General features: G+C 42.4%; 1 protein-coding gene and 1 non-coding gene across 4 annotated transcripts in view; both read right to left on the bottom strand.

The window, feature by feature from the left end:
* Positions 1-13416, bottom strand: part of ALDH1L1 (aldehyde dehydrogenase 1 family member L1) — a 113031-nt gene that overhangs the window by 53706 nt on the left and 45909 nt on the right. For all 3 annotated transcript variants that reach the window (XM_064362115.1, XM_021667039.2, XM_012475792.3), the window contains 3 exons: positions 3810-3959; positions 1349-1583; positions 311-476 (listed from right to left, as the gene is read on the bottom strand). In XM_064362115.1, coding sequence (XP_064218185.1) covers positions 311-476; positions 1349-1583; positions 3810-3936 — 528 coding nt within the window. In that variant the 5' untranslated portion in view covers positions 3937-3959. The remainder of the gene's footprint in view (positions 1-310; positions 477-1348; positions 1584-3809; positions 3960-13416) is intronic.
* On the bottom strand, positions 3240-3401 carry LOC135268911 (U1 spliceosomal RNA). The gene has a single exon (XR_010337254.1). It is a non-coding gene; the product is annotated as a U1 spliceosomal RNA (small nuclear RNA).

The following is a 13416-nucleotide window of genomic DNA, read 5'->3' as shown; positions in this document are numbered from 1 at the left end:
GAAGCTCCTGGATTGAGCAGGGCATGATCCCATCCCTGCCTTTAGCCTTGTCTATTAAATGGGCCCCAAAATGTCCCCTTTTTGCCAAACGCTTTTTGAGTTGCATTCTGTGCGTTTTAAGCAAGAGTTCCTCCTAATACAATACACTGTCCTAATCCTGCCTCTGAAACCTTGAAGTGAGAGCTCTCTCCCTCTAGAATCCTGAATTTGGGGAACAGATTCCTGGCCTCCAGGAGCAGTGGGCTGGGTCTAGGGAGGATGCTTGAGGGTGCATTGGGGCGGGCAGGGCAGGGCGGCTCCAGGCCCTCACCATCCCTTTGATGCCTTCTGGGAAGAGGAAGCGGTTGTACAGCGTGCTCACGGTGTCATCCGGCAGCACCTCACACTCCTTCTGCAGCAGAAGGTCCCCGGTGTCCAGACCATCATCTGCCCAGAAGATGGAAAATCCCCCTTTCTTATCTCCGTGAATGAGAGTCCTAGGAAGCAAAAGAGTGAAACCTGGAGTCCTCGATGAAGGGCCACAGAGGATGCCCTGGGTGCAGCTCCATGGCCCTGCCACCCTTCAGGAATCCCTCTCTCCCCAGGGGAGGAGTGACACCGGCTCCAGCAAGAAACGGAAGAAGGAAAACAGTATGTATTGATGCCAACCATGGGCCAGGAATTGTGCTAAAAGCCCTATATGCCTTACGTAACTGAGTCCTCACAGCAGAGATAACAGGTATGGTATACTGTTTACAGATAGGGTAACTAAGGCCCAGAAAAGTGAAGTAACACCAACAAAGATCAGAGAGCATGAATCCCAACAGACCAGTCTGACTACGAATCCATCTCTTTTCTCAACTCAAATGTCTTCCCTTTTTGACCACCCATCTACCTTGTCAACCCATTTGTTGTCTTCTTGGGACTTCTGTCACCTCAGACTACCTTGTGGAGGCCATCCTTTGCTCCATCTTTATCTCTTTCTACATACTGTGCTGCCTAGAGCAGCGGTAGTGGAGGTAGTAGGACCCCTGGCCCACCTGGGTCCTGGCCTCTGTGCCTCCTGGTGCCCTCCCTGTCCCAGCTGGGGTATGGGAACACTGGCAGTGCCAGCTTCTTGGATAACTGTGGGAATGCAGAGTGCTTAGCAACACCTGCTCCCAGTGCTCTAGAGCCTTCTCTCATTGATAACCTTGCACAGCCTGTTCTGTGGCTGACATCTGGCAGCACAGGACAGGCACCTGAGTGATACCCACTCTGCAGCCCTAGAAATGCTTTGGGCTAATGGAAAACAACAAGTCAGAGCTGATGGAGGGACCTATAAGCCCTTTATGTGTTTTTGGCCCCCTGTGTTTTTGCCCCATCTCACCAGTTGATGGCTGAGGCCCCTCGGTGCCTGGGGAGCAGTGACGGGTGATATATGATAGAGCCATGCCGGGGGGCATTGATGATCTCCATAGGGATGAACTGGCTGCAGAAGGGCAGGACATTGAGCTCGGCCCCCAAAGCCTGGTATTTTGCCACCACATCAGGCAAAGCCTGTCCTTTTGCACGCCACCGGGCGAACTTGAATACCGGCACTCCATCCTTCTCAGCTTGCAGACCTGTGGGACGGTGGATAAGAAACTGGTCCCTCTCTATCACCCACCCACACATGGCCACCTCTGCCTTCCCAGCAGAGCGGTTAATGGGCCTTCTTTCCGTGCCTGCCCTCTCACCCCCACCCCAGCCAGGTTCCATCAGGCAACACAGACGGGATGCATCAGCCAAGCATGAGGCTCTGGGGACTGCCCTAGCTGCACTCTGACTTCTGCTGAACCCCAGGACCTCTGAGTGCCTCCCTCTTCCAGACCCCAGATGGCTGACCTCTGCCCTCGCTCCTCTCCTGAGGCCTTGCCATCCCCATCACTGAGCTCCTGTCTCCCGGCCCCTCTACTGCTCTCTCTTTGATGGGGACTGGCCCCCTGCAGATGGCATTTCTGCTTTGTCAGCTGTTTCCTGAGGAAGGAAGATGGGAAGAAAGGTGACAAGGGCATCCTGAGTCCTTTTTGTCTAGTGGGTTCCTGTCCTATGAGCCTCCCCCAGCCCAGCTTCTTCATCCCAGCCACAGTCATTCCTTCCCAGGGTAATAGCTAAATCACTTTTTCCATCATCTGCAGAACTAGCTTCAATATGTACACATGTGCACACGCACGCGCATGTGCACACATGCACACACACACACCCCAGAGGCCCAGGTACAGTCTGCAGGGGGCCCCTCCTCCTGCCCAGTCACTAGCACACCCTCCTCAAAGGCCTGGATTACAGGCCCAAGCTCCCAAGGTTTTGTAGTTAAAGCTTCCTCCTTTATCTCAGCCTTAGAGTGGGCAGCTGCTTCCTGCAGTCACTGTCCCCGATGACTTCAGGCTCTCTGCCTTCCACTCTTCAATACCCAAGGAACACTTCCTTGTATTCAGTTCTCTGTTAGAGCCTCTGGTGTGATGTTTGGCCCCTGACTAGACTGGCCCTCCTCTCTGGCCTCCTCCTCTGTCACTCTGTCCTGGTGTCTGGTGGTTTTGAGGGAGGGTGGAAGGTGATGCCAGCAAATTGAACTGTGCTTGCAAAAGCTGTCTCACAGTAACCAATGAAATATTGCTGCAGGACATCTGAAATCAAGGTCAAGTAGCAGACCCAGCCAGGCTTGCTCTCCGTCCAGGGTCAGCAGCTGGGGTGAGTGGTCACTTAGCGGCTGGGTGTAGGACGCAGGCTGTGGTGGGGTCAGGATATGTCATGGTTTACTTGTGGTCATATCCAAGACTGAAGCCTGGCTGGCATGGGGTAGTGGGTGCTGGAGCTGATTCTAGGGTCAGGCTGCAGCTTCTCCATTAAGGGAGGCTGGCTATTCCTTAACAAACCACACTTCTGTGCCTGGCCAGGCCTACAAGCCCCCTTTCCTAATCCTGGCCTTCTATCCTTAAGCCCTGCCCCACAGCCTATCTCCATCAAGCCTGAGAAGGACCAGTCAGTGTTCCTAGAGGGTCTGTTCATCCAAGCGGAGGCTCCTGCATCCTGCCTGCTGAGGTTCCCAGCTCAAAGGCAGTGGCCCAGACCTGTGATTCTCAAACTATGCTCCTCCTTGTACCAGAGACACCAGTAACCCCCAGGTACTTGTCAGAGGATAAAAATTTCAGACTGCACCTCATTCTGAATCAGAAACTCCCAGGGTGGGCTCAGTACTCTATGTTTTTTTTTTTTTCTTTTCTTTTAAAAAATTAAAATGCCAGGGGAGAGTGCAAATGCAGTTCCCCATTACCACAAATTATGCAGTTGAGTTTCCCACATTTGGGGAAATCGCAGGGGTCAGCACATCCAGAGTACAATGGAGAAGCCTCGCCCTGGAAAAACCACCTTCGTGATCAGGTCTCTCCCTGCCAGGTGAGTAAAGCACTGTGTGTTTTGACAGCAGCCCCAGTAATGGTGATGCTGTGCATGCCCACCTTTCAGAACATGGACCCCCAGTTCAGAACATGGAGCCCTTCCTAGGTATGGATACTGGGTCAGAGAAGCTCTGTGTGGGACCTGGGACCAGGCAGAGCTTCTCTACAGCCCTTCTCCAGGACACTAACACCACCCCATAATCAGGTGGGGAGGGGATCACCACTTTATTCCAGCAAAGCCCAGCAGCCAGTTGGCACTGGAGCAGGATTCAGGGTTGACCACTTATGGCTGCCTCCCAGCCAGAGCAGAGGTCCCAAAGACTTTGGATCTCAGCCTCCCACCCACTGCTTCCCCTCTGCCTGGGCAAGCCGACTGCCCTCTATCAGCTTCCCTGTTGCGGGCATCTCACTCACCCAGTGGGTCAGCCTTCCCATCCTTGTCTGGAACAGTGAACACACCCACCACTTCGTGGCCCTCCTTCCTCAGGTGGCAGTAAACTTCCTGGCCAAACAGGCTCTGCCCAATCACTGCAATCTTCATGGCAGTAGGATAGTTGGAAGGACCTGGGGAAGGAATAAGGCAGCAACTAGGCAGAGATCGCTGGTCTCAGAGAAGCTAGCCCTGGTTCAAGCCAGGGCAGCTGATGGCACCTGGCCTCCTCTACCCCAATCCCCTCTGTGACTCTGTGGGAGGCAGAACACTAAGGGGAGACTGCCACTGTAAGAGGGACCAGGGTAAAGATGTACACATGACCCAAAGGATCGCTAATGCCAGAATATTCAATGCCACAGTGGGTGAGCTGGATATGGATTGTAGAATTAGGGGGTTCCCTTTTGAAACCTTCCAAACTGGAACAGAATACTGGTTGTCAAGATGTTTGAAATGTATTTGAGCATATTTCTGTAACTAACCAGTTCTATGGCCTTGGTCAAGTCACACTTGTTCATGAGAAAGATGCCACATTCCTTAAATGGCTTTCAGCCTAGAGATTAGGCTTATTCCTCTGAGCCAGGAGCCACAAAAGGAGCAAGGGGAGCCCCCGCTGAAGGGGCTGTCCAACTGAGCTGCAACAGAAAAGGGGCCTGGGTGGGCAGGCCTGAGGGTGAAGGTGGTGGAAAGTGGAATGGGGTTCCACTAAGGAAGATGTGTGGGATGAAGCCTAGCTAATTATGCACATTCTCTAAAGATTGGTCATTCATTCACCTCACGCATATTTGTAAAACCTAAACTATTATTTACTTAATACATTTCTTTAAATTGTCCATTTACCAAAATAAGAATTTTTTAGGAAATTTTTATAAAAGCAGAGTATACTTCATACATACAGAAAGTGCACAAATCATAGATATGTAGCTCAATGCATTTCACAAACCAAACACATCATTGTCATCATATATACATATACATGTATATATATATATACATCCTGTTTATATGTATCATCTTACATAAATGGAATAATACAGTGTTTTGCAGATTTTCTCCCTCAACATTATCTTTGTGGTTGCATGTGGTGGTACTGAGTTTATTCTCATTGCTGCAGAGTATTTTGTTATGTGGATGTCCTGAAGTTCATTTACTCACTCTACTGTTAAGGGAATTTGGGTAGTTACCAGTTCAAATAGGATGCTATGAAGATTTTTGCACACCATCTTCATGGTACATATGTACACATCTCCGTCAGGTATGTATTTAGGGTGGAATTCCTGGGTTATAGGTGTGAAAATTTTCGGCTTTAACAGATCCTTCCAGTTTTCCAAAGTGGTTGTACCAGTTTCCACTTTCATGTGCTCTCCATCTTGGCTCGTGTCTTTATTTTAGCTCTTTTTCTACAATGAAATTCAGCTGCCTCATTGGGGTTTAATTTGCAATTCCCTGGTGACCAATGAAGTCGAGCACCTTTTCCTATGTTTCTTGGCCATTTGGATATCCTTTTTTGGGAATCGTCTCTTCAAATCTTTTGTCTATTTTTTCCATTGGGTGGTTTTATTCTTATTGAAAGGGAGTTTGTTGTTGTTCTGTTTTGTTTTTAAATCATCTAGACTGTGAATTCTTTTGTCAACTATGTGTATGGAAAATATCTTCCCTAATTCTATGGCTTGTCTTTCTCATCGACACCTCATATAATGTCTTTTCATGAACAGATGTTCTTAAATTTAACATGGTACATTTTATCAAACATTTCCTTTATGGTTAGTGGTTCTTGTATTCTATTTTAAAAATCTTTGCCTACTCCAAGTTCATGAAGATGTTGTTCTTGTCGTTCAAGATCTTTATTGTTTTGCCTTTTACATTAGATGTGCAATCCCTCTGGAATTGGTTTTTTGCATACAATGTGAGGTAGAAGTCCAGAATTATTTTTCCATATGTATATAAAATTAACCCAGCACTAGTTACTGAAAAGATGCTTCTTCATTGAAAAGGAGCATACATGTATATGTCTATCTTTGAATCTTTGGTCAGTTTGTCTAAATTTGCATTTAGTATAGCTTTAAAATGTTTTCGTTGCTGTAGTAGTGAAGATACATAACATAAAGCTTTATTGTAGTTGACCTACCTAGTAGTTGTGAAGTGGTATTTCATCATGGTTTTGATTTGTATTTTTCTATTGAATCAGGATGTTGAACATCTTTTCATGTGCTTTTTGGTCATATTTGTATACCTTCTTTGGAGAAATGTTTATTCGAGTTCTTTGACCCATTTTAAAAATTGGTTTGTCTTTTTTATTGTTAGTAGATAGAAATATAATTGATTTTGTACATTGATGTTGTATTAATCAGCACCTTAACTGATTCACATATAAATTTTCATACAGTGTAGATTCTTTGTGGTTTCCTAAGTATACAATCATGTTACGATATTGGTTTTATTTCTCTCTTTCCAATCCTGAAGTCTCTCATTTCATTTACTTCCTTTTTGCACTTGCCAATTTATCCACTACAATATTGAATACAGTTGGTGATAGTAGATCCTGTCTCATTCCTGTGACCTTGGGAAGAAACTATTCAACATTTAACCATTGGTTATCTTTGAGGAATTTTGGTAGATAGACTAGCATATTATGAAAGTTGTCTTATTAATATATTTCTGGCTGCCAATCATGACAAGGAGTAGTATTTGTTTTGTTTGGTTTGGTTTTTTTTTTTGTTTTTTTTTTTTTTGAGACAGAGTCTTGCTCTGTCGCCCAGGCTGTAATGCAATGGTGCAATCTTGGCTCATTGCAACCTCCACCTCCCAGGCTCAAGCGATTCTCCTGCCTCAGCCTTCCGAGTGGCTGGGATTACAGGCATGCACCACCGCCCCCAGATAATTTTTCTATTTTTAGTAGAGATGGGATTTCACCATGTTGCCCAGCTGGTCTTGAACTCCTGACCTCAGGTGATCCACCTGCCTCAGCCTCCCGAAGTGCTGGGATTACAGGCGTGAGCCACAGTGCCCAGCATTTATTTGTTTTTTAATCTATGCTTGTAAGAAATATTGATGTGAACCAGTCCCAGTGGCTCACCACTTTAACCCCAGCACTTTGGGAGGCTGAGGTGGGCAGATCACCAGAGCCAAGAGCTCAAGACCAGCCTGGGCAACATAGTGAGACCCCATCTCTACAAAAAATACAAACAAATTAGCTGGGCATGATGGTGTATGCCTGTAGTCCCAGCTACTCGGGAGGCTGAGGCAGGAGAATGACTTGAGTATGGGAGTTTGAGGCTGGAGTAAGCCAAGATCCTACCACTGCACTCCAGCCTGGGTAACAGAGTGAAATAGTGTCTCAAAAAAAAAAAAAGGCAAGGTGGGTAAGGGCAGAGCGAAAGAGAAAAAAAGAAAGAGAAGAGAAGAGAAAAGAAAGAAAAGAAAAGAAAAGAAAAGAAAAATATCGATGTGTCAACTACTTCCTTTAACAAATGTCCCCCCCTTCAGGTTTTGGTGTAGCTTTCTCTTTCTTTTCAACTTTTATTTTAGAAACAGGGGGTGTATGTCCAAGTTTGATATGTGAGTGTATTGCACCCAAGTAGTAAGCACAGTGCCCAGTGGAGTTTTTTCAACCCATTTCCCTACCACGTTTGGCAGTCTGCAGTGTCTGTTGTTCTAATTTTATGTGCATGTGTGCTCAATGTTGAGCTCCTATTCACAAGCGAGAACATGCAGTAACTGGTTTTCTTTTTCTGCCTTAATTCACTTAGGATTATGGCCTCTAGCTCTACCCATATTGCTGCAAAACATGCTTTCACTCTTTTTTATGGTGTGTAATATTCCATGGTGTATATGTACCCCATTTTATTTATCCAATCCACCACTGTTGGGCACCTAGGTTGATTCCCTGTCATTGCTGCTACGAATAGTTCAATGATGAACATACAAGTACTTGAGTCTTTTTCATATAATGATCTATTTTCCTTTGGATATATACCCAGTAATGGGAATGCTGGGTTGGATGGTAGTTCTAAGTTCTTTAAGAAATCTCTAAACTTTTCTTTAAGAAACTTCCACAGCAGCTGAGCTGATTTACATTCCCACCAACAGTATATAGGCGTTCTCTTTTCTCCATAGCCTTACCAGCACTATTGTTTACTGACTTCAGTAATAGCCATTCTGACCAGAGTAAGACGGTATCTCATTGTGATATTGATTTGTACTTCTCTAATAATTAGGAAAATTTTAAAATTTTTGTTGGGTGCTTGTTTGTATTGTATATCTTTTTTGGGAACTGTCTGTTCATGTCCTTTGCCCATTTTTTAATGGAGTTACTTGTTTTTTGCTTGTGGATTTGTTTGAGATTCTTATACATTCTGGATATTAGACCTTTGTCTGATGCATAGTTTGCAAATATTTTCTCCCATTCTACAGATTGTCTGTCTAATCTATTAATAGTTCTTTTGCCATAAAGAAACTCTTTAGTTTAATCAGGTCTCACTTGTCAATTTTTTGTTTTTGCTGCAATTGCTTTTGGGGACTTAACCAAAAATTCTTTGCCAAAGCTTATATCAAGAAGGGTTTTTCCTAGGTTTCTACTAGGATTTTTATAGTTTGAGGTCTTACATTTAAACCTTTAATCCGTCTTGAGTTAATTTTTGTATGTGGCGAAAGAGTCCAGTTTCATTCTTCTGCATATGGCCAATCAGTGATCCTAGCATCATTTATTGAGTAGGGAGTCCTTTCCCTGTAGCTTGTTTTTGTTGGCCTTGTCAAAGATCAGTTGGTTGTAAGTGTGTGGCTTTTAGAGTCTTCTATTCTGTTCCATTGATCTTTGTATCTGTTTTTGTACCAGTACCATGTGTTTTGGTTACTATGACCTGATAAAATAGTTTGAAGTCAGGTAGTGTGATGCCTCCAGCTTTGTCATTTTTCCTTAGGATTGCTTTGGCTATTCAGGGTTTTTATTGATTCCATGTGAATTTTAGAATAGTTTTTCTAATTCTGTGAGGAACAATGTTGGTAGCTTCATAGAAATAGCATTGAATCTGTAAATTGTTTTAGACAGTGTGGACATTTTAACAATATTGAGTCTTCCAATCCATGAGCCTGGAATGTTTTTCCATTTATTTGTGTAATCTCTTATTTGTTTCTGTAGTATTTTGTAGTTCTCCCTGTAAATATCTTTCACCTCCTCAACTGGCTGTATTCATAGGTATTTCATTTTCTTTGTGGCTACTATAAATGGGATTGTGTATCTTTATCCTCAACCTGGACATTATTGGTGTACAGCAATGCTACTGATTTTTTTACATCTATTTTGTGTCCTGAAATCTTACTGAAATAGTTTATCAGGTCTAGTAGCCTTTTGGTGGGGTCTTTAAGCTCTTCTAAATATAGAATCATATTGTTGGTGGAGAGAGATAGTTTGACTTCTTCTTTTCATATTTTGATGCCTTTTATTTATTTCTCTTGCCTGATTGCTCAGGCTAGGACTTTCAGTATTATGTTGAGTAAGAGTGGTAACAGTGGGCATCCTTGTCTTGTTCCAGTTTTCAAGGGGAATGGTTCCAGCTTTTGGCTGTTCAGTATGATGTTGGCTTTGGGTTTGTCATAGATGGCTCTTATTATTTTGAGGTATATTCCTTTGATGCCTCATCTGTTGAGGATTTTTATCATGAAGGATGTTGAATTTTATCTGAAGCTTTTTCTGTATCTATTGAGATGATTATGTAGTTTTTGTTTTTAATTCTGTTTATTTGGCAAATCACATTTATTGATTTGTGCATGTTAAACAAGCCATGCACCCCAAGAATAAAACCCATTTGAGCATAGTATATTAACTTTTCGATGTGCTGCTAGATTTGGTTTGCTAGCATTTTATTGAGAATTTGTGTGTCTATGTTCATCAGGGATATTGGTCTGAAGGTTTTTTTTGTTGTTGCTGTTGTTGTTTTTTTTTTTTTAATATCTCCGCCAGACTTTGGTATTAGGCTGATGCTGACTTCACAGAATAAGTTAGATAAGATGCCTTCCTTTTCAATTTTTTGGAATACTTTCAATAGGATTGGTATCAGTACTTATTTGTATGTCTGGTAGAATTCAGTATGAATCCATCTGACCCTGAGCTTTCTTTGGTTGGTAGTTTTTTTCATTACTGATTTGGTTTTAGAGCTCAATATTGGTCTATTCAGCATTTCAATGTTTTCCTGGTTCAGAGTTGGGAGATTGTGTGTTTCCAGGAATTTATCTATTTTCTCTAGATTTTCTAATTTGTGTGTATATAGTTGTTCACAGTATTCTCTGAGAATCTTTTCTAATTTCTGTGGATTGGTGGTAATGTCATCTTTGCCATTTCTGATTATACTTATTTGGATCTTTTTGTGTGTGTGTTAATGTAGCTAGTGGTCTATCAATCTTGTTTTTTGTTTGTTTGTTTTTGAAAAACCAACTCTTGGTTTCATTGATCTTTTATATGGACTTTTGCATCTCAATTTCATTCAGTTCTCTAATTTTTACTTCTTTTCTTTGACTGGCTTTGGGGTTGTTTTTTCCTTTTCTTCTAGTTCCTTTAGGTGAAGTTAGCTTGTTAATTTGAGATCTTTCTATCTTCTTGATGAAGGCATTTTAGTGCTATAAACTTCCCTCTTAACACTGCTTTAGCTGCATCTCAGAGATTCTGGTAGGTTGTGTCCCTGAGTTTCATTAATTTCAAAGAATTTTTGTTTTATTTCTGCCTCAATTTCAATTTTCTTGCAGGAGTTAAGAGCAAGTTGTTTAATTTTCATGACTTTGTGTAGTTTTGAGAGATCTTCTTAATATTATTTCTATTTTTATTATGATTTTATGATGATTTTATTATGATTTCTATTTTTATTGTCTAAGACTGTGCTTGGTACGATTTCAATTCTTTAAAATTATTAAGATTTGCCTATGACCAAGCAGGTGGTCAATATTAAAATATGATCCGTGTGCAGATGAGAAGAATGTATATTCTGTGGTAGTTGGATGGAGTGTTCTGTGGATGTCTATCAGGTCCAATTGGTCAAGTGTTGAGTTTAAGCCCAGAGTTTCTTTCTTAGTTTTCTGCCCCAGTGATCTGTCTAATGCCATCGATGGGGTGTTGAAGTCTCCCACTATTACTGTGTGATTGTCTAAGTTTTGTCATAGGCCAAGAGGAACTTATTTTATGAATCTGAGTGCCTCAATGTGGGGTGCATATATATTTAGGATAATTAAGTTTTCTTGTTGGATTGTACCCGTTATCATTATATATTGTCCTTCTTAATTTTTATTGGTTTAAAATCTGTTATAGCTGACAAAAGAATAGTGACTCCTGATCTTTTTTGTTTTCCATTTGTGTAGTAGATCTTACTCCATCCCTTTACTTTGGGCCTGTGTGTGTCATTACATTTGAGATGGATCTCTTAAAGATAGCAGATGGTTTGGTCTTATCTTTTTACCTATCTTGCCACTCTATGTCTTTTAAGTGGGACACCTAGCCCATTTACACTCAGGGTTAGTATTGATATGTGAGATTTGTATTCTGTCATTGTATTAGTCTATTCTCTCATTGCTGTAGAGAAATGTCTGAGATTGCATAATTTATAAAGAAAAGAGATTTAATGGACTCACAGTTTCACAGTCTGTACAGGAAGCATGACAGCATCTGCCCAACTTCTGGGGAGGCCTCAGGAAACTTAGAATCATGGCAGAAGGTGAAAGGAGAAGCAAGCACGTCTTACATGCCCAAGCAGGAGGGGCGGGGGAGGTGCTACACACTTTTAAAAAACTATATTTCATAACTCACTATCACTAGAAGAGTGCTAAGAGGATGGTGCTCAACCATTTGTGAGAAGTCCACCCCCATAATCCAGTCATCTCCCATTAGGCTCCACCTCCAACATGTGGATTACAATTTGACATGAGATTTGGGTGGGGCTACAGATCCAAAAAATGTCGGTCATGATGTTGTTATCTGGTTGTTACATAGACTTGATTGTGTCATTGCTTTATAGTGCCTGTAGACTAGGTGCTTAAGTGTGTTTTGTGGTACGAGGTATCACTCTTTCACTTCCACGTTTATCACTCTTTTAAGGACTTCATGTAAAGTTGGCCTAGTTGAAATATATTCCCTCAATATTTGTTTATCTGAGGATTTTATTTCTTCATTTATGAAGCTTAGTTTGGTAGGATATGGAATTCTTTGTTGGAATTTATTTTCTTTAAATATGCTGAAAATAGGCCTTCAAACCCTCTGGGTTGGTAGGTTTCTGCTGTGAGGTCTGCTGCTAGTTTGATGAGGTTCCCTCTGTATGTGACTTGACACTTCTATCTAGTTGCCTTGAAGACTTTTTTGTTTTGCATTGACCTTGGTGAATCTGATGACTATGTGCTTTGGAGATGGTAATCTTGTATAGTATCTTACTAGGGTTCTCTGGTATTTCTTGAATTTGCATGTCAACCTCTTTAGCAATCATAGGGAAATTTTTGTGGACTACATCCTCAAATATATTTTCTAAGATGTCCATTCTGTATCCTTCTCTCTCAGAAATGCTAATGAGACTGTTTACATAATCTCATATTTCTCAGAGGTTTTGTTTATTGTTTAAGATTCTTTTTTCTTTACTTTTGTCTGACTAATTCAAATAACTATGAGCTCGGAGATTCTTTCCTCAGCTTGATCTATCTTTTATTAATACTTTTGATTGTATTATGAAATTCTTATTGTGAATTTTTTAACTCTAGAAGTTTAGTTTGGTTCTTTCTTAAAGTGGCTATTTTGTCTTTCAGTTTTTGGATCACTTTACCAGATTCTCTGGATTCCTTGAATTGGATTTCAATTTTATTCTGAATCTAGATGACTTTACTTTCCATCCAGATTCTGAATTCTATGCCTGTTATTTCAGTCATTTTTAGCTGGTTAAGAACCATTGCTGGGGAGTGAGTGGACTCCTTTGGAGGTAAGTGGACACTGGCTTTTGAATTGCCAGAGTTCTTGTGCTGGTTCTTTCTTGTCTGAGAAGATCACTGTTCCTTTAACTGTGGCATAATTTGAGTACAGTCAGTTGGCTTCATATCTGGACGTTTTCAGAGGGCCAAGGCTCTGTGCAGGATCTTTATTTGTGGGTGAATTCCTGCCTTTGGTTTCACAGGGTATTTAAGTTTTTGGTCTTACAATTTGGGCTATGATCCAGTAGATGGCGCTTAAGAGTAATGGCCCATAGATAGGCTCTTGGCTGTTTGGCTCCTTTGTATTTAGGTTTGCAGTTTTGCTCTGCAGCACTACTAGCAGTGAGGAGAGAGCGCTCTGCAGTGCTCCTAGGGCCCGGGTGAGTGTCCTCTGAGCACTGGCACTGTGCCCAGGTTTCTTTTGTTACGTGTTCTGGGCTGCAGGGCTCGTTGGGCAGAGGGTGAGGCAGGGAGGAAGGCCACATCTTTTCCAGGCCAGCCCTGTGGAAGGAGGCATGCTGCATTCCCTCAGCAGCCCATCTCACTCATGCATGCACCCTGGGGCTCATGGCTCATGAGGAAGACAGCCTGGCTCCATCTCTGTAGAATGGCTGCAGCCTGCTGTGAGCCTGCAAAAGCTGTCAGGTTCTTTGTTCCCAT

This window comes from Aotus nancymaae, unplaced genomic scaffold (genome assembly GCF_030222135.1).
Source record: "Aotus nancymaae isolate 86718 unplaced genomic scaffold, 86718_ANA_hifiasm-v0.15.2.pri h1tg000046l, whole genome shotgun sequence".
Classification (NCBI taxonomy): Eukaryota; Metazoa; Chordata; class Mammalia; order Primates; family Aotidae; genus Aotus; species Aotus nancymaae.
Note: the sequence above shows the minus strand (reverse complement) of the source record. Positions and strands in the feature narration are given on the sequence as shown.